Source organism: Lepisosteus oculatus, chromosome 7 (assembly GCF_040954835.1).
Source record: "Lepisosteus oculatus isolate fLepOcu1 chromosome 7, fLepOcu1.hap2, whole genome shotgun sequence".
Taxonomy (NCBI): domain Eukaryota; kingdom Metazoa; phylum Chordata; class Actinopteri; order Semionotiformes; family Lepisosteidae; genus Lepisosteus; species Lepisosteus oculatus.
This window is the reverse complement of record NC_090702.1, coordinates 40,983,504-41,008,478: the sequence shown is the minus strand read 5'-3', so window position 1 is coordinate 41,008,478 and position 24,975 is coordinate 40,983,504. Positions and strand designations below refer to the sequence as shown.

The 24,975-nt window shown below is 36.7% G+C and overlaps 1 protein-coding gene across 7 annotated transcripts in view; it reads left to right on the top strand.

Moving 5' to 3' along the window:
- The window catches only part of cep83 (centrosomal protein 83), a 29,606-nt gene extending 4,989 nt beyond the window's left edge, over positions 1–24,617 (top strand). For all 7 annotated transcript variants that reach the window (XM_069192503.1, XM_069192509.1, XM_069192507.1 and 4 more), the window contains exons 3-16: positions 4,158–4,308; positions 4,845–4,937; positions 5,461–5,592; positions 7,067–7,318; positions 10,857–10,988; positions 12,291–12,405; positions 12,606–12,750; positions 14,260–14,409; positions 16,112–16,187; positions 18,135–18,292; positions 21,193–21,322; positions 21,637–21,740; positions 22,486–22,672; positions 23,163–24,617. In XM_069192503.1, the coding sequence (XP_069048604.1) occupies positions 4,158–4,308; positions 4,845–4,937; positions 5,461–5,592; positions 7,067–7,318; positions 10,857–10,988; positions 12,291–12,405; positions 12,606–12,750; positions 14,260–14,409; positions 16,112–16,187; positions 18,135–18,292; positions 21,193–21,322; positions 21,637–21,740; positions 22,486–22,672; positions 23,163–23,273 (1,936 nt within the window). In that variant the 3' untranslated portion in view covers positions 23,274–24,617. The remainder of the gene's footprint in view (positions 1–4,157; positions 4,309–4,844; positions 4,938–5,460; positions 5,593–7,066; positions 7,319–10,856; positions 10,989–12,290; positions 12,406–12,605; positions 12,751–14,259; positions 14,410–16,111; positions 16,188–18,134; positions 18,293–21,192; positions 21,323–21,636; positions 21,741–22,485; positions 22,673–23,162) is intronic.
- The last annotated feature ends 358 nt before the right edge of the window (positions 24,618–24,975 follow it).

Here is a 24,975-nt window from a genome sequence, read left to right as displayed (position 1 = left end):
GGCCGATGCGTTCGATTAACTATGTAATTTTTTACTTTTTTGAATGTCCTTGCAGCTGAGGCAAAAAAAGAATGAAATGATTATAACAGCCGCTTATTTTTCTTGACAATCAAAGGAGCTAGGAGTTGGTAAATTGGAGGATAAGGAACTTACATTTACATGGGATAAATACATTGTGAAGAAATGGGTTTTATTGTTTTTTTCTTTTTATGTACCTCAAACCTTTTTAAGGAGAGGCGCAAATGTTGAAGCATTTATCTGAACGCAAGTTCAGGTCTTTGACCCAGGATTAGCGGGTTCGAGCATGAGCCACGCTGCTAGACGACTATGACCAAGACTCTTAAGAGGCTGCCCACAATTTGCTCAGTGCTCCTAGGCCTAGATTGGGTTTAATAGGTCATAGTTCTCTTTGTCCTCAGAGACACAGGTGGAGTAAACCGTCCTTATTCTCACCTTGTGATGTTGTGAGCTTGAAACCGCCCCACAAGGTGAGAAAAACACACAGCTGGAAATTGGGTGGGTATAACTTCATTTACAATCTTACGTGTATATTTAAAAAGGCTTTACATACCTCACGAATATTGGGAATGATTTGGTTTTTTATTATAATAAAACAGAAATGCGCCATTCTTTTTGTCAGGATAAACAATGAAAGTAAAACGCTTAAGTCATTTATCTTCCTGAATAGACCACTTCTACTTTTGAGCCTGACTGCACTCCTTGTATGGAAACAAATGGTTGAGTTCAGTTGATTTGTTTCAGGGGAAATGCCAAGGAAGTTGCTGAAGCTCGATTTATTCTTTAGTGTAACTGCTGTCTTGCACATATGGTGGGGGGGAAAAAGCAGAAGGAAGTTAAACTCTCCCATTTATTGTAGAAATAAGTCAAATTCTATCTGCAACAATCTGGTGACACATGCAATTTCCGAATTATCAGTTAATCAGTATGTTGCAGAGAAGGTTTGAGTTTTCCTTTATATCTGTTTATCACACAAAACCTCTCTGTAGGACCACTGCTGCTAGACATGAAGTGCTAATTATTTCTTAATTCCAGGATCTTGCAAAACACTTTCAGACACTTCCTATGGTGTACAGGGTTGTGAAATCACAAAATGATGCGTGCAGCTTTTTAATGTTGTATTGAAAGTTAATATGTCTAAGGGTTAGGTAAGGTACAGTAAATATCATCAAAAACTAAAGAGAAAAACTAAAATATTTTCATTACATAAGTACTCAAACTTGTAGAAGCACCTGTGGCAGAATTTACAGATGTAAGTCTCTACCAGCTTTGCACACTGGTTTGTTGCAGTTTTTGCTCATTATTGTGGCTGATTTTGCTCAAGCTCTCTGAATTTGCTCGGCGATCTCTTATGGACAGAAGCTTTCAGATCTTTGCACGGATTCTCAAGAGGATTCAAGCCAGGATCGTGACTCGCCACCCAAGGACACCCACTGCTTAAGCATAAAATTAGTCTTTATGGTTTTGATCATTTTCAGCTGAAAGCTGAATTTTTGTCCCAGTTTTAGGTCTGAAGCAGGTTTTTCCTCTTTGATTTGCCAGTACTTTGCTCCATCTGTGTTCCCGTCAGTCTTGAGGAGAAGCAGGGTTTGTAAGGGCTTGCAAGCAACATATTGCTGCCGACACCATGCTTGACAGAAGGGAGGGTGTTGACTGTGTGATGCTCAATGATGGGTTTGTACCAGATGTAACACTTTATATTTAGACCAGAAAGTGCCAGTATTGCTTGTCTGACCACAGAACCAACAAGTTGCATGTTTGCGGTATCTCTTACAGTAGATGCTTTGACCATAAACCCTGTATGGATTTTATCACACAGTTTTTCCAGTTCCATACAAGTCCCCTTTTTTGAGTGACTGGGTTATTGTTAATATCATTAATCACCTTTTCTTCCATCACAGCCTTAATGGCTGATACTCTGTAACTTCAGTCATTGTTGGCCCCACAGTGGCATCTCAAACCAGCGTCCTGTTTGCTTAGATGCTCCGTTTGATGGGACAGACTGATTTAGGCCATGTCTGGGTGCCTTTCATTTATTGATCAAGTTCACAATGCTGAAAGAGATTTTAATGGTTTTTGAAATGTTTTTTTACCCATCTCTTGATCAGTACTTTTGTAAAACTCTTTTTTTGTGTTGTTGTGAAAGCTCTTTGGTTGAATCTTTGCTTGAAATTCATTGTCTGTGGGACCTTATAGAGATAATTGTATATTGTATGTTTTGTAATCATGTGAAGCACCATCATTGCATGCATTAGCCACTCAACAAATTGTGTGACTTAAAAAAGCATCTATTGTAGGTGCACCTGAATTTTGTGCACCGCAGCAAAGTGTTTGAATGCTTATGGAATCATGACTTTTCCATTTTTCTATGATCTATTTAATTCTTTTATTTTGTTTTGAATGTGTGGAGTAGGTTGTGCATATAAAAAAAATATTAATTCTAACTTCAAGGTGTCATGACTGCAAACTTTAAAGCAACAAAATGTGGTAATGGTCCACGAGTCTGAATATTTGTGCAAGGTCCTATATACTCTATATATTGTGCATAACATTATTTGTACTGTAAGTGTCTATGTGCACAAACCTACAGTAGACACTTTTGGAATTTACATATGAAGATAGATATTTCAGAAAAGTTTAATGACAAATAGGAACATGGTTTATGAAACTCCCGTGAAGACCTTTTGGGGGCACATTATGCATAAACCATGTGATTAGTATCTGTCATTCAAAGTAATGGCTTTAGCAACATTGACAAACATTGAAGTGCATTTATGTTTCCCTAATAAGGGACGTTCATATGAAAATACCAAGTACAATGGAGCTGACTGGTGGGGAAGGAGCTCACGTATTCCACACAGTCTCTCCACTGAAGTGATACTTCTACTTGCAGATGGCCTTTGTGTCTTTTAGTTTTCACTTCAGCCTGGACTCTTAACAGTTGTTCAATTAATTTGCATTGTCAGTGTCTCCAGGTCTTTGATTATGGAGGATTACAAATTGCCTCTAAACCCTGGTGCACTGCAGTCCTCTCTTAACCAGATTCTAATGAGCTGTTTTTGACTGTCATGCTTCATTTCTTTTTTTGCCCATCAATAAGCATAAGCATAGAATATAGCACCAAAACATAAATATAAAAGCTGTCCTGTTGACGGTCATTGTCATAAATCCTCACATTAAATAAATGAAATGAAGATTACAAACTAACTCCTCCTCAACAGTTCTGCAATGTGAATACCCCACTCTTTCCCTTGAGACTTCTCTCACATGTTCTGCACTGTGAATAGACACTGATTTATTTAATGTGTGCCTCTGACGTACAGTAATCTAGCTCTGTAGTACTGTACAGAAATGGGCAAGAGAGGTGGATATTCACAGCCAATTTGTTGCATGCTTGTTAGCTTGTTAGAAGTGTTTTTTTTGTTGTATGTAAATTATTGCAGAGTAGGTGGTAAATCAATCTAACAGTCTAAAAGCTGTTAAACAAACAGAACGTCTGACAGAGTAATCAGTGGAGTTGCACTGATAAACAGCATTTGGTTTATTGTGAAATATTTTTACCTGTGCAGCATTATCAGTGGTGTGAGGTGGTTTGGTTAGCCCGTTTACTGTGATTTAGATGTAAAGGAAGAAGAAGGCTCCACAGCCCAGATGTTGTGACTCTTTTCTTTTCAGCATGGAATAAACCTTTACTTGTTCCTTAGCAACCTACGCATGCTGATGCAGCTGCCTACTTGAACCTACATGATTTAGCTTTGTCTATTTAATTCTTGATATTACATAGCCAGCGCAGTTTGAATAGACTAATCTAGGAATTCTGATGTTGGCCTTAGTAAGTAGATCAAACGTTTGTCCCAAACACAGATTACAGACATATTACCTAATGGTAGATTTCTGAATGCCATGGATGCCTTACATTTACAAAGCTGCTGTTGGGTTCAGAATTGGTGATGAGTAAGTCATAATTTTGATGTGATTCAAAATCTTTGTCAGGAATGACTAGCAAGATTTGTAGAAATGTTTCCACGTAACCTATGGTCTTACACTAACATGGTTTTAAGCATTATATGTGAATACTGTAACAAATATTTGTAAGAATGATAGCTCTTATTTGATTATGCTTGTGTGTATTTTTACAGGCTACAGGATGAATACACCAGAGCTCAGAATGAACTGAAACGTTTGCTGAGTGAGAAGCAGGCTGCACAAGATAAGCTTCAGTTGCTGCTTGCAGAACTCCGGGGAGAGCTGTTGGATAAAACTAGGGAATTAGAGGAGCTGAAAATGCAGGTAATTTAGTAATTGTTACATTTCTGTTCCCTATCGGGACTGTGGAAATTTTAATACTGTATCTTCTTCTCTAAGTCATTTTCCCTTAACTCTTTGTGTATGTGTATGTTTTTGAGAACCGCTGATTTTCTGTAGTACTCTCTCAGTGTTCTTGGAATCCTTGCATATTTTAGCGTGTAGGTCAAGATAACTTTTTCTCTTTGTATTTTAAGCTTTATCAGAAGATAGAGAGCTGAGTCTGAAAACATTTTGTACTTGCATATCTTTAGCATTTTAAATCAAATTGCTGGACTTGTAAGGCTGATGTTTCTTGTGATGCTTTTAGTGTAACACACTAACACTACTAATATATTTAATGTAGAATTCATGTTAAGTAATGAATATTTTCATATTTCCCTTGTACAGATGCCATGTGTTGTTTTCTGTATTTTTCACGAATGCGAAAAAGGCTGATAGTTTTCTTCCTTGTTTTCATTCTCTGAAGAAGAAAAAAATGGGTATTCAGAGTAGGAAGTTTTTTGTTTTGTTTGTGCCAGATGCTTACTCCACAGAAACTGGAATTGCTGCGAGCCCAGATCCAGCAGGAACTGGAGATGCCAATGAGGGAGAGATTTAGTAAACTTGAAGAGGTTGGTCTTAATTTACAATACTAGATATTCATAAGAACAGTTACAAATGAGAGGAGGCCATTTGAACCTTATAGTCTGTTTGGTGGTTAGTATTCAGTTATCCCAAAGATCTCATCCAGAGGGTATCAGCTTCAACAACATAGCTGGTTAGCTTGTTCCATACTTTGGGTAATAAAGTGCCTCCTCTGGTGCCCTCTGGTTTGTGGTTCGCTGTTTGCTAGGAAGTTCTCTGAGTTAACTTTGTCAATGCATTTGAGCATGTGCATTACTGGTATCTTAATTTATTTCTAGAAAGCTTGCCCATGCACTTTCTGTAAGATAACAGCACATTTAATTTTATTAAAAGAACCTTTGCATACCTGGGTGGGTGCAAACTGTTAACAGTTGCACGTGCTAAGGGATTCTCAATAGAGACCATCACGGAGAATTCTCATCCTGCATGTTACATTTTTTTAAATGGTTCTTCACAATTCTGTGTAAATATAGTAACATGGCAAAAATGTTAACCTTTCCTTTTTCAAAGGAAACAGAAAAGTACCGTTTGGAGTACAACAAGCTCCGTTATGACTACACTTTCCTGAAGTCTGAATTTGAACACCAGAAGGAAGAGCACATGCATGTTTTGGAGGAAAGGAAGATCCGTTTTGAAGCAGAGGTGGGTTAAGAACTACCTGAAACTACCACTCATAGACTTGATTCATTTAATAATAGTTTAAATAGACATTCAAGCAACAAAGGCGCTGGAGGAAGTTTGTTTAGTTTTTATTATACTTTTTTCAGATTTTTTTTTTTTAAAAATAATTAAAATAAAACTAATGAAATTGCATACTGTTAGACACCATTGTCAAATTGCCAGAGTGATTACATGGTTTGGCTGCCGTATAGAATTATTTGCAAAACTTTAAAACAATCGTTTACTGTGAAACCATTTAAAATGCAAATCTGAAACCTGGTCCACAATTTTAGGCAATGTCAAAGAGACTTGTTCAGGATGTGATAGTTGTTTGCGTTTTTTGGCTGCTATATTGGATTAGTTAAAAGTGTTCAAGTAACTCCTCTCAAACTCCAAGATTAATTGGAATGAAATTTAGTCTGAAACATGTCTGATACAGGTTGCTCTATTGAAAGGCAAGGCCAGTATGAAAACAATGAAGGTCTCTGTTTAAGAGCAGTTGGTCTGTTGACTCCAAACTTAGTACTGTAGGTGCTGTTTTAGTGTCAGTATCAGCGTTCTGCATAAATCAGAATGACTGCCTGACTGTCATTTTGTTCTGACAGCAAAGATATTCAAAGCTATTTTTTTGGTCATACCTCACAAAGAAAAAAAAAATATTCTGGTAATAATGCTATTGTGCAAAACCTGTTTGGCTAACTATACAGTTGATGTATTACAATATGGGAGTGATGCCTCAACACCCTTTTCTCTGTACTTTCACACTGTCTCGCTCTTGGGAAATGCTGCACTGATTACACCTCGTGTGTTGCAACAATATTTTTTCTGCCTGCACCAGTTCATTGGGCAAACAGTTCACAGCCTTCTAACATTATTTCATCTATATGAAATACTTACTCTTTTTTTAATATTGAAGCTAGAAATTGGGGGTTTACAGTAGGTAGAGTAATCTCAGAGTAGAAGAGACAAGTAAAGTAGGTTAGTGAGTGTTTTGTATATGTGCTTTCACACTTGCTAAAGTTCACACTCTGCAGAGGCAAAAAGGGTAGGAGATATTTATATGAGTCTGTTATACTGAACTACTGTGCCCTATATCTTTTAGGACCACTTTCAGATAGGAGAGGAAGGTGATAAAATAGTGTTTTCCTCCATTATTAGTTGTTTGAAGTTCAATTAAGTTTTGTTACATGAAACATTCTGCTTTTGCCTTCTTTTTTAGGTGGTTGTGGGATAACTCTTCAGGGAGTTCCAGCAAATTTTAATGGCTAAAATCACATAATAAATCACATAAAACACAGCATATTTTGCAAACACATACTGTACATGCATTTCTTTATCTTCATTTATGAAACTATATACATTAAACAAAACATAAAACAATGATCAGGTTTCCTACTTCTGTGTTTTAAGAAACAGATTGCATCCTAGTAAGCAGATGTGTTTATTTTTATATTAGGTCTCCCGGTTAGAAAAAGACAAAGAGGAGCTTTCCAATCAGCTGTTAGGCGCCGACCCCACAAGAGACAACAAGAGGGTGGAATCGCTCCTAAGGGAGAAGGCTCAGTTGCACCAGAGGCTGAAGAGCTTGGAGGCAGAGGTCGCTGAGCTGCGGGCTGAGAGGGACAACTCTGGGGCACAGGCCGAGAACGTGCAGAGGATCCAGGTGCGACAGCTGGCCGAGTCCCAGTGTGCGGTCAGATCTCTGGAGGTAGGTGCTCCAGCTGAGCCGAGACACTTAAATGACTTAAAACCTGAGTTTAATAACATGGAAGATATACATGAAAGGGGGTCTTTATTCTTCTTCAAAATCATCTAGTAAAATATCAGGAAAATCTCCCCCTTTTTACTGCCCCACGAAACACGCGATGTGAATGAACCTTTTAGGTTTTCCTTTTGTTAAACAATACACAGTAGCCAAAACCAGTGCTGCACCAGTGTGTACTAGAGACCTGGCCATAACACCAAAAATAGGTCCCAATACTTTTTTGGTCATATTCGTAATCCATATTTGTCAGAAATCAATGAATATCATTAGTTACTATTTAGCTTTACTCTGAAAGCAAATAAAGGAAAAGCAATTCAGACATATGGGCCACAACTAGAAATAGATTTCCACAAAAGAAGAGTACATGATGTCTTATGATCACATGGGTTTTTAGGGGGCATAGGCATAATGTTCTTTTAAGAGGACACAGCATGGGATCATTTAAAATGTAAGCTATAAAAATAAAACACATAGATTGTTGTTATTAACTATTTTATTATTAAGTATTTCAGTTATTTCTGCAGTCAACAGAAATGACATCTTGTGATTTTGAGAAATGCTGAGTTGAGTACAGTTAAATGAAAAGGTGGTACATACATATTGGAACTAAGTTCTAATGTTTATACCAATAAACAGTGTAGTATCAATAACAGCAATTACTAGTAGGGGGACTTTCTAGCCTAAAACTGCAACTAATTGTACTGTTAACTGCTTATAATAAATCAGTACTTTGCATTGGCCTATTTAACGTATGTCAGCATCTTCATATAATAAACACATGACTGATGTGATTTTCTGAGAAAGGTCTTGTAGCTCAGATACAAAATAGATTATTAAAGCTTAAAGACTATGGAGGTCTTCAAAATATGCCTGTTTCTGAATTTTCAGAGCTGTATAAATCTGCATTTGCATTTGCTTAAAGAAGTACCAGAAAGTGTGATGTTAATGTGTGAAAGTGTGATGTTATTGTGTGTGTGAAGTGTAGTGTGTGTGAAAACTCGAGTTTCAAGCTAGTGAGAAGATGACCCACACCCACCCTTGACCACTGCACAGAGCTAAATGCCTAATATAAGTGCATAAGGAATATTACATGTAAGAGGAGGCTGTTTGGCCCATCTAGCCTGTTTGGAAGTTAGTAGTTAATTGATCCAGGGATTTCATTTTTGGATATTGAAAAAAACCAATATCTGTCATCACACACAGCAAAATAGGCCCCATATCAGCACAGCAGCTGTCAGTAAGACATACTGTCTATTAATACTTTCTTACTGACACAAAGCCTGTTGAGAGCTGCTAAATGTCTAAAACATGACTGGTACCTGTATTGTTAGTACGGCCTGAAAAGACAGCTTTAGTTATTACTGGTGTAATATATAACTTAACAAATGTTGGATAACCACTGCATGATGGTTAGTAAGTTACATATTACACCAGTAATAACTAAATCCACAACAAATGGCACTGAAGCATAAACAACAAATATGTTCTGCAATCTGCTGAAAATTTTAAAAAAACACTTGCCCATTGACTTACCAAATGTTGGATAACCACTGCATGACGGTTGTTAAATGCTAGGATATCATTTGTACGTAACTGCTACATGGTTTACAGGTGTCTGCTTTCTAAAGTCTTCCCACAAGAATACTGCAAAGATTCAGCAGGCATCAACTACTTTGTCAATGGGCAAGTGGTTTTTTAAGGTTTTCAGCAGAACATATTTGTTTTTGCTGCAGTGCCATTTGTTTTGGATGATTGTTTGAAGGGCAGAGATTTCTGAGATGTTTAATCCCTCATTCAAAAGACAGAGAAAAAGAATTAAGACACAAAGAAGCTGGTATGAAGGTGGCAATGTGTTCATTTTTTGCATATATTAAGATGCCTTTTAAAATACTTTAAATGTATTATTCAAATGTTTTTTTTTCCTTAACTGTGGTGGAAATTACTTGTTTAAGCATAGTATATAATGCAAATGACAGGCAGAGTGCAGTATGTGTATTCATCCTGATTTTCCTCAAGTTATTTGTTACTTCTTTTCCTACTCCCTTTTGTGATATAAATGGAATATATTTGAATGGCACATGAGTACTAACATACAGTATGAACATTGTCTGACTTAAACCTGTGCTGTTTTATATAACAGCACTAACGGTAACTTCAAGATCTTGATTAAAACAATAATGTAAGAAAAGTACACACAAGTCAGTCACAGAACAGTGGTAGGTATCTCTGACACAAACAGAGATGCCACCTGGTCTTTTTTTTTGTGTAACTGCCTGTTACAGATGACATTATTTAAAAAGCTGGCTTGTTTTAGAATTTAAAGAGCTATTGCGTTATTGTATTTGTGTGCTCTTTTGTGCCAGCACAGTAGAGTCTCTAAAGACTTCTGAGGATAGTTTGCTTCCTGAATGCCTTTTGGATTTTGATGTACAGTAGCTTTTAAGGTTAGGCTTTCTCTTACGTGAAAGAGAAACATAATCAACTGACATTTCAGCTTTCTGATGTTGTATTAGCTTTTTATAATCTGCAGTAGAAGCTTTGGGCTCTTACATTCTTTGCTAATGTGTACTATTACAGTTTTAGAAATATCAATTTTATTGTGGAATTTTAGAAGGGTAGTAGTTGGTTTATTGTGTTTCTCAAAAAGCAGGAGATCTAAATACAAATATGATATTTGTATTTAGATCTCCTGACAAAACATCCTCATTACTGTAGTTTTTATTAATGCTTTGTTTGTATCCCCCGTTGAGAAAATTGGTAAGGTTTCTTTGGGCTCCCTAACAAATCTAAAAACCCATGTGTCTCATTTTGTTCAGGGATCAATTCTTACTAAGAATTAAAATAAGAAAAAATAATATTGCTAAAAGCTGGCAAAGAGCTGTCATTTTATTTTAAGTTCCTAGAGCATATGTTTTTCAGATGTCTTACCATCAAATTATTATTTGTGATTGTTGTGTGTAATGTTTGCATTTTATAATCTATGAACAACATTTTAGTGAAGTTGAAAGACAAATAAGTATGGAAACAGTTTCTTTCCACATTAATGCCTGGGTTAAATCAAAACCACTCACCAGTCACATTTTATAAACCCAGCACTAATGCAAGTTTCAATTTCTAAGAACTCAGAATGAAACTCAGAGGTTGTGGGGGTATAGAATTTTTAATTTAAAAACCAGGTTTAAAATGTATTTAAACTGGGCCTAAACTTGTTTTTCCAAAATTAATTTAATATGCAAATGCCCATAGTGATCTACTCTTTCTTCATTTTGCTTCTCTTGGGCAATGCAGTTCCAGAAGGAAAATCCAAAATGTAATAAACCAACCCCCATAAATCAAAAGGTCTATATCCACTGAGGATGTGGAGAAATCTGGTGTTAGAGTTGAGTGTTTATAGTCTTCATGATTTTTAAATAACTTTCTTGTTAATCACTTTGATAGGCAATTTTCAAAAAGCTGATAGGTGCTGTTTTCTCATTTCTAGGGTGAGAAGCAGTCTCTAAAGCTACAGGTGGAGCGCTTAGACAGAGAATTACTGCTAAGTCATGAACAAAATGCACAGCTCACCAGCAAGTTGCACAAGGTTGAACGTGAGGTCAATATTCTAACTAGCAAAGTAAGTATTTATGCTGTGTGCTAGGAGTTTTCTCACTTTGTGACCTCTGAGATATCAACAACATAAAGCATAGCGATATGAGATGCATTTTTTTTCCTTTGTTTTTACACTTTATTTTGAATCATCTTGCCTCATCTTACTAGACATTTAATGTACTGTATATGGGAAGTTAAAAACTTCTACTCAATGATCTATACTAGAGGTGGTCAGCCCTGATCCTGGAGTGTCTTATACAGTACATTGCCTTTAATCATTAATTTATCAAAAGCTTAGAACCTTTATGGGTTGTGAGTTTAGTAAGTTAATTAGTTCTATTAAGTCACAAATGGCCAGTTAAAGTGCTTAAGAGCTTTGGGAGTAGATCTCTAAACTTTATTGACGATTGCCTTTCTTTCAAAACTTTCACAGAAACAGAAAATGCCAACAAAATCCTTATAATTAAGTTTGTGGAATTCAGATTGAGGGAAGTAATATTAGAATTATACATGGTATTATTCTGAGGTTGGAGTGGGTTGTCACTGCATTGTTTGGGCAGCAAAGGAACAAGTATAGGTTAATTCCACACTGAAAGTGGGGAAAAAAATGTAGAATTTTAGCTGTTGAGCCTTTAGATGAGGATCTCTCCTGAAGAATGGCTAAATTTCAGATATTAACCTCTCTGCTCCAGTTTTGAAGAAAACACAGAATGGTCTTATAAACATCAGCCAAAGACTCCCCCTCAATTTATGATTTTGATTTCCGCACCAGTTGTGTGTTTCTGTCCTAAAGTGTTTGCTTTTGAATATTGCTTTTTTGTTAAGGTTAAGCTTTAAAGACTTTTATTAAACATTTTCAGACCATGCTATACAGTATATTTAACTTTTCCAAAATGGGTCTAAATATTGTTTCTTTTTGTGTTACACAAAATGAAATGATGTCCTGAAAACAGCCCAAACCCTTCAATTCAGTCTGAAGACTGTTTCTTTCATTTTTAATTAAAAGTGATAAGCTTATTTAATTAAACCTTTTGAGTTTTAATTTCTCTTTTGTTATGCTTAAGACATTTTGATCAGACTAATTTTGTCTAAACATGTCATGGCTTAGCTGATTATGAACTAGGTTTACAGACAGACACAAGCAGTTGTAGCTTGGTCTAATAGAAAGATAATTTGATTAACAACATACATAAAATACCTTTGAATACTAAGAATTATATTCAGCATTGCACACTAAAATGTTTATTGACAGTACCAGTAAATACTTTCTTGGTCTTGATGGACACAACAAGAAAACATTCTCAAAAAACTGATATTTTCTTTTTAGGTAGAGGAACTTAAACATTCCCATAAGATTGAGGTTGCTAATATTAAACTAGAGTGTGCAAGATCAAAGGGAGAGGTGGAGAGAGAGCGGGACACCCTACAGAACCAACTGGATGGTAATTTACTAATTTCCTCATTTAAAAAATAATAAGCATGTCTCCATTCAGGCATTCTTGGGACCATGTGACACAGAGCTGCCTGTTGCTTTTCATGCTTAAAATTAATGAAGGATCAAAAACAGTAGATATTTCCTGTCCTTTACTCTGCCTGCTGTCCCTGTTCAATGCTATATTGTTTTTCCTCCATGTTTTAACAGGATTGCAGTCAGACGTTGAAATCTTAAAGACCACCATTGAAAGGAACAAGGAGCATTTGGCTGAAAAGGAACGTGAATTAATACGCAAAGTTCAGGCAGTCAGGGAGGAGGAATTTCAAAAACTGGCCACAGTACAGGATGAAAAGTAACTATACATTTGTTTCATCCATTTCGGTTACTTTCAAGTGCCAAACCGTCAAGCTGAGCCTTGTGGATGGATGTGTGCACACATACAAGATCAGACCAAATCTATAATAAAAAAAATTCTTCAAAGCATTTGCCATTGGGATGCTACTTTTCTTTCGGCTGTAGGACGTTAGTCATAATTTGTCATGGAGAGAAATCATTATTCTGTAAGAAGAACTAACACATTGGGCAACTCTTTAAGCTTTAATTTAGAGAAAGAAATATGTCACATATGGTAAGTGATGCACTGCGACTGTAAGATCTGCAGCTACTGCTAATGTGGTCAGCCTGACCACATAAATAAAACACTTACTGTAGGGCTGCGCTAGTGTTTTTGAAGTTTGGAGGTTGCAAGGCGAGTTTCTTCAGTGGTTATGTCTGTTGTTGTTGTCTTACAAATGATCTTCAGACAAACATTTTAAAATTGATAGTGTCCAGTTTCTTTAAAGACCGTATTCATTGAGTTTGGTGTTATCCAGTACCGATAGTTGTTAATCCTTTTCTGTAGGTGAATCTTCTCTTTGAAATGTCAGAACCATGTGTCTTTGGGCACAAGTCTATGAAATGCTTTGAAAATTGTAATTAAAAAATGACAGACGTCAATTTAAAATAAAATAAAAAAGACTAATTTCACTTTCCCAAAATTGTGGATAATCCTTTTAAAATATACAGTATTTGATTTATATAAAAGTTAGTGAAAACTCACATTTTATTGTAGGTAAAGCAGAGAGCAAAAAAACCCAGGCATGGTTTCAATTAACATATTATTAAAGAAAAATAATAAATTACTAATCATTTTGATTGGTTAATCCACAGATCAGTAATCTCTTTACATATATTTACAAATATTAAAAAATAATAAGTAACCATAAAAGTCCTTCAAAACTAGAACATAATTCCAAATATCCATATCCCTTGATTTTTACAATCACTTAAAAATGATCTGACTCTTTCGGTTTTCTCAGGACTTGTGATTACTACTCTTTTCCCTCCAGCACTTAGAGATAAACATGAGTTTGTTTGTTTTATGAAAGGTTGCTTGTACTAGGCCATCTGCAGACTTTTCTTTGAAGTAATGTGACATCAGTAAGGTTTCTCATAATTTGCTACATGGTTCCGGGCATTTCACAGGAAGCCTTTTTAATCACTTATGCAAATCTTATCTGTATACCTTTGATATTCTTGGACCCGTGTTTTAGAGTTATATTATTCAAAACAGTCATTCTAGGGCACAGCTGAGGTCCAAAAACATTTTTTTACTGAAGATGTTTTTATGCAAGTTAGTAATAATATTACCTATTGATGTAAGCCTACTTTAATACATGTAATGTTAAGAGATTCCTTAGTAAACAGCTGAGGGGATTAGGTTGTCCCGTACACCTACAGTACAGTAAGTATGTTAGATGCACAGTGTTTAATGCTCGTTAAGGCTGACTGGGGCTACGGCTGTCCTGTGTCCTCTGTCCAGGCTGGAGCTGGAGAGCCGCGTGGCGGAGCTGGAGCAGCAGAGGGCAGTGCAGGAAGCTGCAGGGAGCTCGCACAGAGAGCAGTGGCAGGAGAAGCTGCGTGCCGTCGAGCGGAGCGAAGACATCGCCAGGAAGGAAGTCCAGAGCCTCAGGTACTGCTTTCTTTAGTGCTGTTAAGGAAGCTGCTTCAAAAAGATGCATCACATTCATGCTGAAATAGCACCTCCAAAACAAGTCAGCTGCCACCAGAACTTATTTGTAAGGGTTATTTAAAGACATTTACTCAAAGTTACTTTAGAAGTTACTGTATGTACTGGTACGTAGACATCAGAAGTCAGGTTTGAAGATGTTCACTGTGGGTTTCTAGGTCCATAACATAAAACTTGTCACAGCCGTTTTAGTGCTGCATATAATACATGTCTCCCCTTGAAATTTCTACACCTCTGTAGCATTATGTATTACGGGACTGAAAATTCTGAAGTCTCAAAAGCATCAGACTGAAGAATGTATCGATTGCTGACTGCACAGGCTGAAGAAAAGGTTAAAATGGTAGTGCCTGCAATGAGCTACTACAATTAAACATTTCTGCCACTTTGAGTTTTTGGCACTTTGGGTTGTATTGCAATCCGTGATAAATGTTATATGGCTATGAACAGGTTTTAAACAGGCTGTCTTAAGCACAGTATACATTTTATTGACTTCTTAAAGTGTTATGTTATGATAAATATCATAATTTATAATTTCATTTTTCATTTCCAACCAAAGTAATCTGTTCCATTTTTGTTGTGTTTAGTGCACATGGTTACGTTTTTTTTTTAGGTTTTATGACTGTTTCTTTAGGTTCATGACTTTATTTTTGATAAGCTGAAAGCTGCTTATTCCATTTTTTTCTGTATGGGAGAAAATCCACACAATCGTCATTGAACTATTTTTTATAGGAAGCTGAAGGTTATAACAGAGTTAAAAATTAACAGGCAAAAATTACCTGTCAAAAGAAGAAAATGAAAAATAGTTGCCTCAGTGGTTCCTGCTATGTGCTTGTCACTCTCTGTAAAAACCAGATATTGCACTGGTTAAAGAAGTTCTTGTACTTCTTTTAAATTCATTTTTATAGCTGTCCACACATAGAGGTGCTTTTTTTTGTATTCCCTGCTCTTAATTTAGTACAAACATTTGATTCCCCAGGTGTTTAGGGCTTGCAAAAGATACACATAAGCAAGGTTGTATTTCTTGCTTCCACCTTCTCACAGTGCTTTTTAAGTCTGTATTTCCACCATTACAATTTCTGATTGGAACTTAGCACTCCCAATGATTTTTAGTCTTTTTTTTTCACAAAATGTGCAGCAGACACCTAAGTTAATCTAAAGTCCTCTGCTCTGAGTACAACACAGCCTATAAGACATAACACATTCGGGAGTGGGAGTTAGAGAAACAGTTCAAAGTTAGAAAGTTCATTTAGACTTTTACTACATGGGGAAAAAAAAGTTAATTTGAAGATCACAAATTGGGGCTGGTAGTATGCCTTGCTTGCAGAATTGTCTGTTAAATGGCAATTAGCACTTTCGGACAAATACTAAAAATAGCTTCCTAACACTTATAGGCTGTAGCACCTTTAGACTTCAGCTACATTTAGCCGTTGTCTATGTTAACTGTTATAGCGTTACAGATCACAACGGACGTCCTAGTTATTTTTGTATTCATCTACAACTGCGATACATTTAGTGTACAAGGAAGAAAGGTCCTCAAATGTTTTGTTGCTTGTAAAGTATCTTCAGGAATCATTGAACCTCATATGAACCTCATACAAAAATAACTGCCACGTGCTTTCATTTCATTCTCACTCCATTCTCTCAGGACTAAAGTACAACAGCAAAGCCTTCACCTGGAGGAGCTGGAGAAGGAAAAGAATGAGAATTGTGACCTCAGACAGGTATAATGCATGTTCACGCAACAAGTGGAGCTTAACATGTATACAGCTCTGCTGTTCAGGTAGTCAGTCACATTTCCACTGTAAATGTCATGTCAGTCACATTCCCATTGCCAGTATTGGACTTGCAAAATATGTAAAAAAAAGGTAGGAAAATCTTTTCCTGAATAACATGGCTGTTATATAAATGATTAAAATATACTAGTGCATATTGTGCATATATGTTGTATAACTATCACTTCATCTGCCATGGGTATCATGGTCTACTGTGAGTGTGCTCTATCACAACAAGGGTGATGATATATCCAGAAACTAGGTTGAGAAAATGGATAAATAGGGCAGAGTGACTCTTTAGTGAAGAAGGCATTTCATTTTGATCTGTTTTTTCAAAAACACAGGGAGCCTGTGTGCTGAAGAAGGCAAAACATTCCCAATGGCATAATGTATCATTATTAATGATAATACATATTATATCGAGGGTTGGCAACATCTCTTCAACACAATGGCAGAACGCCTTGTGAACTGGGCAGTGGGTGGTGAGGGACAATACATAAGGCAGTACTTTAGAGGTTATTGCTGTATTCAAGTTACACTTACAAATGACACGTGGACAGCATTTTAAAGATAATTATCATACATAAAATGTATAGTACTGAGATGTAAACTGTACTGTGTTTAAGACACTACACAAGGCTGTGCAGTTCAACAGGAAACCACATTTTTATGTACGTGTTCAAACCTTTTAATATCAAGTTATTCTAACACCTGTAATGACATACTAGTAGCCAAAAGTAGTAACATTCTTGCATAAAATGTTCAGTGATCATTTATTCAGTTACCCGACTGTGATTCTCCACTCTTGTATGCGTGATTCAATCTGCAATTCATTTTGTGCCTCTAGAGGTTGTGCTGGGATTAGCTGGTTAAGGCTCTGCTGGCTCCCAGCGAAACAGACTCCTGTGGCTTTCCAAAAGCGTACAGGCTTATGGTGAAGTCAGTGAGGGATGTGCCACTCTTCCAGTCAGTACTTAAGTCGCTGCAGAACCTATAGCATGAAATGAGATGAATAGCTTGGAATGATCCCTCTGAATTTCTCTTTATTTTTAATCCATTCCCTCGGTTTGTTCACCAACTTTCAAATTACAAGGTAATGTTCAGCGTTTGTTCTCCAGATCCTTGTTGGGTTACATTTTTCTTTTGCAAACTGTCCACTCAGCCAATGACCTTCAGCTGAGCTGCACAGAGCAGATTCAACCACTACTATGAAGCTGTCGTTAGCAATAAATAGAAACGGAACTGTGACAAATTTGAGTTTATGGCATAGCAAGGAGTGATACACTGAGGGCTGGGTGTACTGTAAGTTCTAAGTGGTGTTTTTCAGGTCTATTCTTGCACTTACCACAGTGTCAGTAATTTCCAAGGATGAAAAGTGAAACATTTTAGCAAAGGTTATGAAAACTGATACTATGATAAGTCTCTGTGTTTGACAACATTTCCAAAATCTGGAGAATGTTCTTTTTAATTTTTTGTTTTTTTTATTTCCTCTTTCTGTGTTTGATCCCAATTGTAACAGTCAGTTGTTGCTGTTGAATTGGGAGTAAAGATGGCTGTAACCCACAGAACGTCAAGCAAAAAAATCTGTTTATGTAAAACAGTAAAAGACTATTTCTTTTTCTAACAGTCTTGTTCTTTGTATGAGATTTGAGATTTGTATGATCTAATGAAGTGATGGGGTCAAATTGTTTTTAATAATGTGTTTTGAAAAATGAATTCTGGACACCTGAATGATGTCAAAGTTAGGTTGGATAATTAGATAGTTAATATCAGAAATTTAAACTAACCTTCATAAAGGGACTTAGATAGATGTAAATGTGTATGTGGGGTTACTTTTTTCCCCATGGGCTTATTTTAAATCTGAGTGGCCTGGTGTCCTTTTGTTTATTTTTACAGCAAACTCATGAGCTGCAAATCCAAGTCAGCACTCTGTCACAATCGGAGAGCGACTTGCTCGACGCTAATCACAAATTGAAAGAGCTGCTTGAACGGCTGAAGGAGGAACTGAGAAATGCCCGAGGCCAAGCGGAGAAGGCACAGAGTGAAGCAGAAAAGTATATTTCCACTTTAGTCCTGCGAACTGATTACTTCCCATTAGTTTACTGAGCTAAGAAACTGTTGAATTAAAAAGGTGTGAACAAAACGTGTCTTCTCCTGAAAAATATTTCTGATCTTAAATCCGGCTTTGAGGTGGGATGCCAGCTCTGCGTGATAGTGAAACTGAGACTTTAAATTGATTTGCTTTCTTCTTTTTTGGCTTGCATTAGAGGGTTGTCTGAGTATGTGGATCTGCTTTCCCTGAAATACAATAAGCTTCACATTGCAGCTTCCCACAGTGGTCCCATGGCAATCATATTTGTACTTTCAGTTAGCAGTTCCGGGAACTTGGGTTAAGATGATGGTGGGATTTTAGAGAAGTTTATGTAGGACTAAAATGTAGACACAGCTTATTTATGATGGCCTATTGGAAGTCACCGAAAGATTTTGTGGTGAAGTAGGATTAGAGGGAAGTTCAAATAAAATCAGTATAGAAATGACTGATTGGATCAATTGCCAAAGTTATTATACTGTAAGTGTCTGAGAATACATACTTCTGCAAGTTAGTTCTTTAATGTATAGTGGTTTAAGGGTTTAGCTTTTGAACTGGATAATTTGATGGGGTCAGAATCTGAGCTAGACATGGCTGAAATGGTAACGATTGCTTCTTGACACAGTCTGTTAAAGCACCTGAATGGGAAGATGCTTTAATGACCTAGACTTTTTTTAGACAGCTAGGATATAATTAGGGTGACAGGCGAACACTTTAATTATAAGGTGATAGAACCAGTGGATAGAGGTGATTTAATATTTTAGTATAGTATATAATATTGTATTTGTTGATGTGTACAGTAAATCTCTAAAATTTAAGACTAAAATTATTTTTTTTAAGTAGTGAACCTTTGCATTCAGGTAATTAGAATGAGGATGAATGGACTTCAAAAACACAATTGTTTTAGGGGTGAATTTGTTTTAAGGCTGTGATATTATTTTCCTAGATTTGGATTTATGGCCTTGATGGTTTAATGGAGAAATTATAGGAAATAAGGAATAGGAATAAGAAAACACACCAGGGGAAGAGAGTGGTTTACAGGTTGTGTAAAAGTGTCTAAGATTCCAAAATAAAAAAAACAGCACAGAGCTACAGGCACACATGAAAAACTGCATAGAGAATTGCATAGAAGGAGACAGAAGACGGAAAAGAATATTGTAACAGAGTAAAAAATATTTTCATTTAATGAAGTAATTAAGTATTTTCATTTTCAGTGTTACAACAGTAGAGGAACAGTATAAGTGTAAATAGTTAAGATAGCAGGATATAAGTGATAGAAGATTATAAAGTTAGTCAACATGCTAAATTAATATGAAGGTCTCTATAGTAGGTGTAAATAACATGCTCCTTGTTATCTTACATGCTTCAATTTTAATTTAACAGATCTAATACCCACAGGGGAATTAAATGCAGTCTGATTCTCACTGGGAAATTTAATGTAATGTAATGAGTTCATAAAAATATGTTCGGAGCTGAGCCAAGGAATGATTGACTAATTTCCCTTTCTCCTGCTGCTGGTAAAGCTATCGGAACAACAGTCATAGCTGAAGTGAAATAACACTTAGAGAATAATGTCATTTTAAGAGACAGCCAACATAGAACTAGAAAGGTAAGATCTGGCAACAAAGACTGTAGGCACAATTAAAGCATATACCTGATACAGTGTATTCGATTTCCTGAGAGTTTTCTATAAAGTCTTTCCTAAAAGATAAATCATCAAATGAATGGCCATTGGAACTTAAGATAATGTATGCTTATGGGTTAAAAAGTGGTTAGTGAGTAGGAAATGGAAATAGTGAGTCATCTTAAGGAGAGTAACCTGGACAGATGCAAGCACCTGTGTACGGCACACATCTGTTTTAGGCTGCTAGCTCTCCCTGATCTATATCTGTGATTTCGATTCAGATCTACAGTAGTTAACAAACAATTTCAGTGTGGCGATGATACAAAACTAGACTAGATAGCAGAAACAGTGGCAAGGGCATTTAAAAAAGATTTGGACAGAATCGTGGTTTGGACAGACAGTTGGCAAATGCAATTTAACATGAATAAGTGCAAGGTGATCCACAGAGTTAGCAGATGCATATATGATATTATTCCATGGGTGACTGTGAGTTGTTCGAAGCTATGCTCAAAAATGTATCTGGGTTTTTATGTACATTCACACCAAAACAATTATGGAAATTAGATGGTAAAATTAAAAGAGTAAATGGTATGAGCAAATGCCTGGGTATTTTGCAAAGAGCTTTGCATACATAAATGCAGTAAATAGAAGAAAGTTGTGGTCAAGCTTTACATCAGACTAGTCAGACCACACACATTTAAGGCTATTTTAGTAGTACTAGCAGACAGTCCACAGCAAGCAGAAGATAGTTGTGCTTGATCAAGGCCATCCAGCCCCAGTGATGCTCGGTGAGATGCGCACAGCTGTTTCGGGAAATTCTGCTCATAGTTGACTGATGGTGTTGTCTCAGACTCGAATTAGCGAAGTCTGTGTTAGAGAGCTGAAGCTTTGCTCCAGATGACTACCTTTACAGTCTGAGCTATCCCCTCGGCTGTGAGGCTGTGAATGCAAAATAAGATTAACATTGTTCGAATGAAAATCAAATAAGATCTTTTAAAAAGCATGTAGTTTAAGTTTTTTAATTGTGGTTTTAAGCCCTATAAAAACATTTTCAGTACACTGTTTTAAACATTGTGTACATGCATTCTATGTGGTTAGTGTAGTAAGTAATATAATTTATTGTGATTCGGAAACTTGTAGATGTATTGAACCATTACAAGAGCTACTGGTGTCTTACTTTACTGTAAATATGAGGCTGTCCTGCCCCTAACAAGGTGCTTTTTGTCCTGTCCCTGTTAAAGAGTTCTTGAGGACAAGCGTATCTCCTGGCTGGAGGAGAAGCATAGGCTACAGGAGCAAGGTACTGAACTGCAGGAGAAGTACAACCAGGCCAAGGAGAAGCTACAGAGAGCTGCATCAGCTCAGAAAAAGGTATCCACTGTGAGCAAATTAATTTCCTGAATCCGCGCCTAGTTTACAGTGATAGATTTCTAACCTTTGTGACTCTGCAAGCTCTGTTGGGAAAGAATATATTAAAAGGTAAGATTCAAACAATGCCAAGCAAGATGAGTTTTCCAAGCAGACAGCAATGATTGATGAAGAGTAATACAAAATCAACTTCTTGTTGTGTATTTAAAGAAAAACCTTACTGAAAGAAGCTGCTCTGTGTAAATTCTGCCTCTGACCAATAAACCTGTAGGTCTAATGTAAAATGAGTTTTGTATATATATTTTTTTTCTTTGCAGCGGAAGACATTAACTGAAAGTAAACAAAAACGACTACAGGACAAAATACAGCTGCTGGAGGCAAAGATACAGGAATTAGAAATAGAGAAAAACACCTTAAACAAGTACGTTTCAGGTCTTTTCTTTTGATAGAATGAATCAAGCAGAAGAACATCTTGCTATCAAAACATGAACTGTAAATTTATGTTTTGCAAAAAAACAGAATTTAGCAAGGCCCATGATCCACTTTGTTGTTACAGTAAGCAAATCTTGGTTATTTATAGCAGCACTCAAATCTGCGGTGACCCATTTTTCAAACAGACTGAAACCTTATGCAACCGATGATGTGATTATCTGAATTCTCTTTGCAGAACTAGAGGCCTGGGTTAAAACTAGTGTATTCTATAAATGAAGACATAAACCAGTAGTTTGCATATAGTTTGCAAAGCATATGAAAGTCTCAAACAAAAACAAAAAAACATTGACATTGAAGATGGTAAACATTTTAATATTCATTTGCATACCATTAGGTCACTCATTCCCTTAATTATAAGCTCTTTAAAAAAAGCATATTATTATTTTTGCAACTGTGTGTCAGTTATTCTGCATCTTTAAAGAGTGTAACATCGGTTAGTGCTTCTGTAGTTTTGAATTGACAGTAAATGTAACAAAACCTCAGAAGGAAATACACCGCCCAGATTTTGTTTCTGAGGAGAAGTGAATTTTCCTAAAGCAGTTTTTCAAGTGAAGTTACTTCTGTAGTAATGTATTTGGTCTGTACTTATTTGCTCTAAATGCAGACCTAGATGTATTAAGAGGTTTTTTGGTCGTTGTTACACTGCTTGTAGTTTATTGCGCTTTATTTTTCAGGAAGCCAATCTATACGGAGGAACAAGCGCAGCTTCAGAAACGACTGAAGGAGTTACAACGCAGACACAATGAGTTCCGCAGACTCATTCTAGTGCCACACATGACATCCGCGGGGATCCACGATCCAACCCCTTTTCTTTCATCCACGCTAGTGGCAGCAGCTGACATGAGTTTCCCCAATCTCCAAGTAAGGTGCCATCTGGGCAGAGCGAAACCTTTCTCCTTTCAGAAGCTCGATTTCCACGTAATCAAGAATCATCCTTTGTATGGCTGGGTGCGATTCATCCCCTTTTTGAATGAAGTCTATCCACATCTTTTGCACAAGTTAACAAGACCTGGTTTCAGGTTTGTTGTTTTCACCGTCTTTGTCCAACACCACAGTCTTTAATACTGCCTTCGATTTGCAAGGTCACAGATGTCTGGCAAGCTGTTGCCAGCTGTAGCTGAGTCTGCCCAGGCCAACCCTAACGTTGCTCAGGTAAAATGCACTAGGGCCTGGGGATGCCTAGGGAATCCTCACCAGATCTAATGACGGCCTGGGTTTGAACTAGTAATGCCTGGAGTATGGGACTCAGCCTGACCGTTTGGGAACACCCTACTCTTAACATTCTTATGGGTGGGCAAGCGCGTGGGTGAATGGAGGATTGTGTTGCTGACCCACTGTATTTGACACACAGGAAGAGCAGCATCAGAGGGAGCTGCGTCTGTTGCGGAAGAGACTGGAGGATCTGGAGACGACGCAGCAGCAGCAGCTGGAGGAACTGGGTGCCCCTGTGGAGCGCGAGTGACAAGAAAGCGCTCGATAAAGCAAGGAGACAGAAAAGGATTTTTAAGATCAAGAACAGGAGGCTGTGCGAGGGAACAGTAATTGGTAATCACCACGGCTTGCTTATGGAACTGTATGATCATTTCGAAATTATTAACATGCATGAATTGATGCAACGTTTTATGGCTTTAAGTCTTTAATTTTTACAGTACATGTGGAATTCAATATCCGAGCCAATACAAAGGCATGACACTTTTTCAACACTATAGTACAAAATACCTTAAACACTTAAACCGACATTGACATCTCCTACAGTAATTATTTTCATGGTCTGTGCAGAGCTTGTGCACCTTGTCCATTTAATTTATTGATTAATTAGATTAATTACTGTAGGTGTTCTTTTGCATGTACTATATGTGTGTGGATTAATCATCAAATGCTTTACTTTATTGGGACTTAAAAACAGCATTATAAGTCCTACTTAAACACTGCACAAGGTGATAAAACTACATGCACACAAACCAATTATTAAAATAAAATGTAATATAAACCCTGAGGACCACTGTTACTGAGATTCATCTGCAGAAAGTCCGTCTCACTTCTCAAAGCCTTAACGGTGTCATTTTCACCTGACTTTTCTCTACTTGAAGTTCTGCTCCTAGCTTTTGGCTGAAATTCTCTCGTTATGGACCATTATGGATAATTTTGTGCCTTTGATGACATTACAAATCGTTGTAAAGGATAATATGTGTTGACGTATAATGTTGAGTATTTTTTAAGAAAGGAAAATCTTAAATCACCTAATTTATTGAATCTGCATGGTCACAACAGTTCCAGATCTGCTTAAATAGCATCTGATTTTGAAGTTTACATACTTTGCCATAATACATTGTTGTTTATCGTTGCTTTATTGTTTGCTCTTTGCACATCTTAAAATGTGGAGATCTGTGAAAAGAAGAAAGTCTGTAGTGACCGGGTTTTTAGTACAGCTCCCAGCTGGTGATATGATCCATGATCAAGTCATCATGGTGAGAGAATGTCCAGGTTGGTAACCTGGTAAACAGCAAATTGTTTCTGTTACACAGTATGTACGGGTAAGCACCTTTTTGTCAATTTGAATGCTTTCCAAACTGTGCTACAACTTGAACACCACCAAACCATGGTCTGTCTTCGGTATATGTCGGATAATCATTCAACAATGTGACATAATTGTCTTTGCAAAATCATATTTAAAAAGTGGGATGATGGTGTTGCTTATAACCTATCAAAAGAAATAGTCCTTTAATATACCTACAGAAAATAAGTTCATATCTTTTTTTGTACTTAATTATATTTATATTTAGAATTTTGTACATGATTTGTATTAAAATATTTAAAATCACCTTTTGTCTGAATTTCCTTTTTTGCATTTCAGTGTTGGCTGTCTAGGATTATTAGAGTAGTATCTTTTGGATGTTGGAGCTCTTGATGGACTAGTCATTGGAGGAGCATCATTTGCTGTTAATCAGTGCCAATAGAAGTCTAACAGCTACTGTAGTTACTATTATAGAGATCAAGCTAGAACTGAATATGGAAATTACAGTAACATCTCATTGTATGTGAATGCACAGTGTAAAAGTGTAAAAGAATTCACAACAAAGTGTACTAAGATTCTGAGAAATCTAATGATAGAACTTATAGCCCATCCAATCTTTTATAATCCACAATTACCAGAAATTTAATGC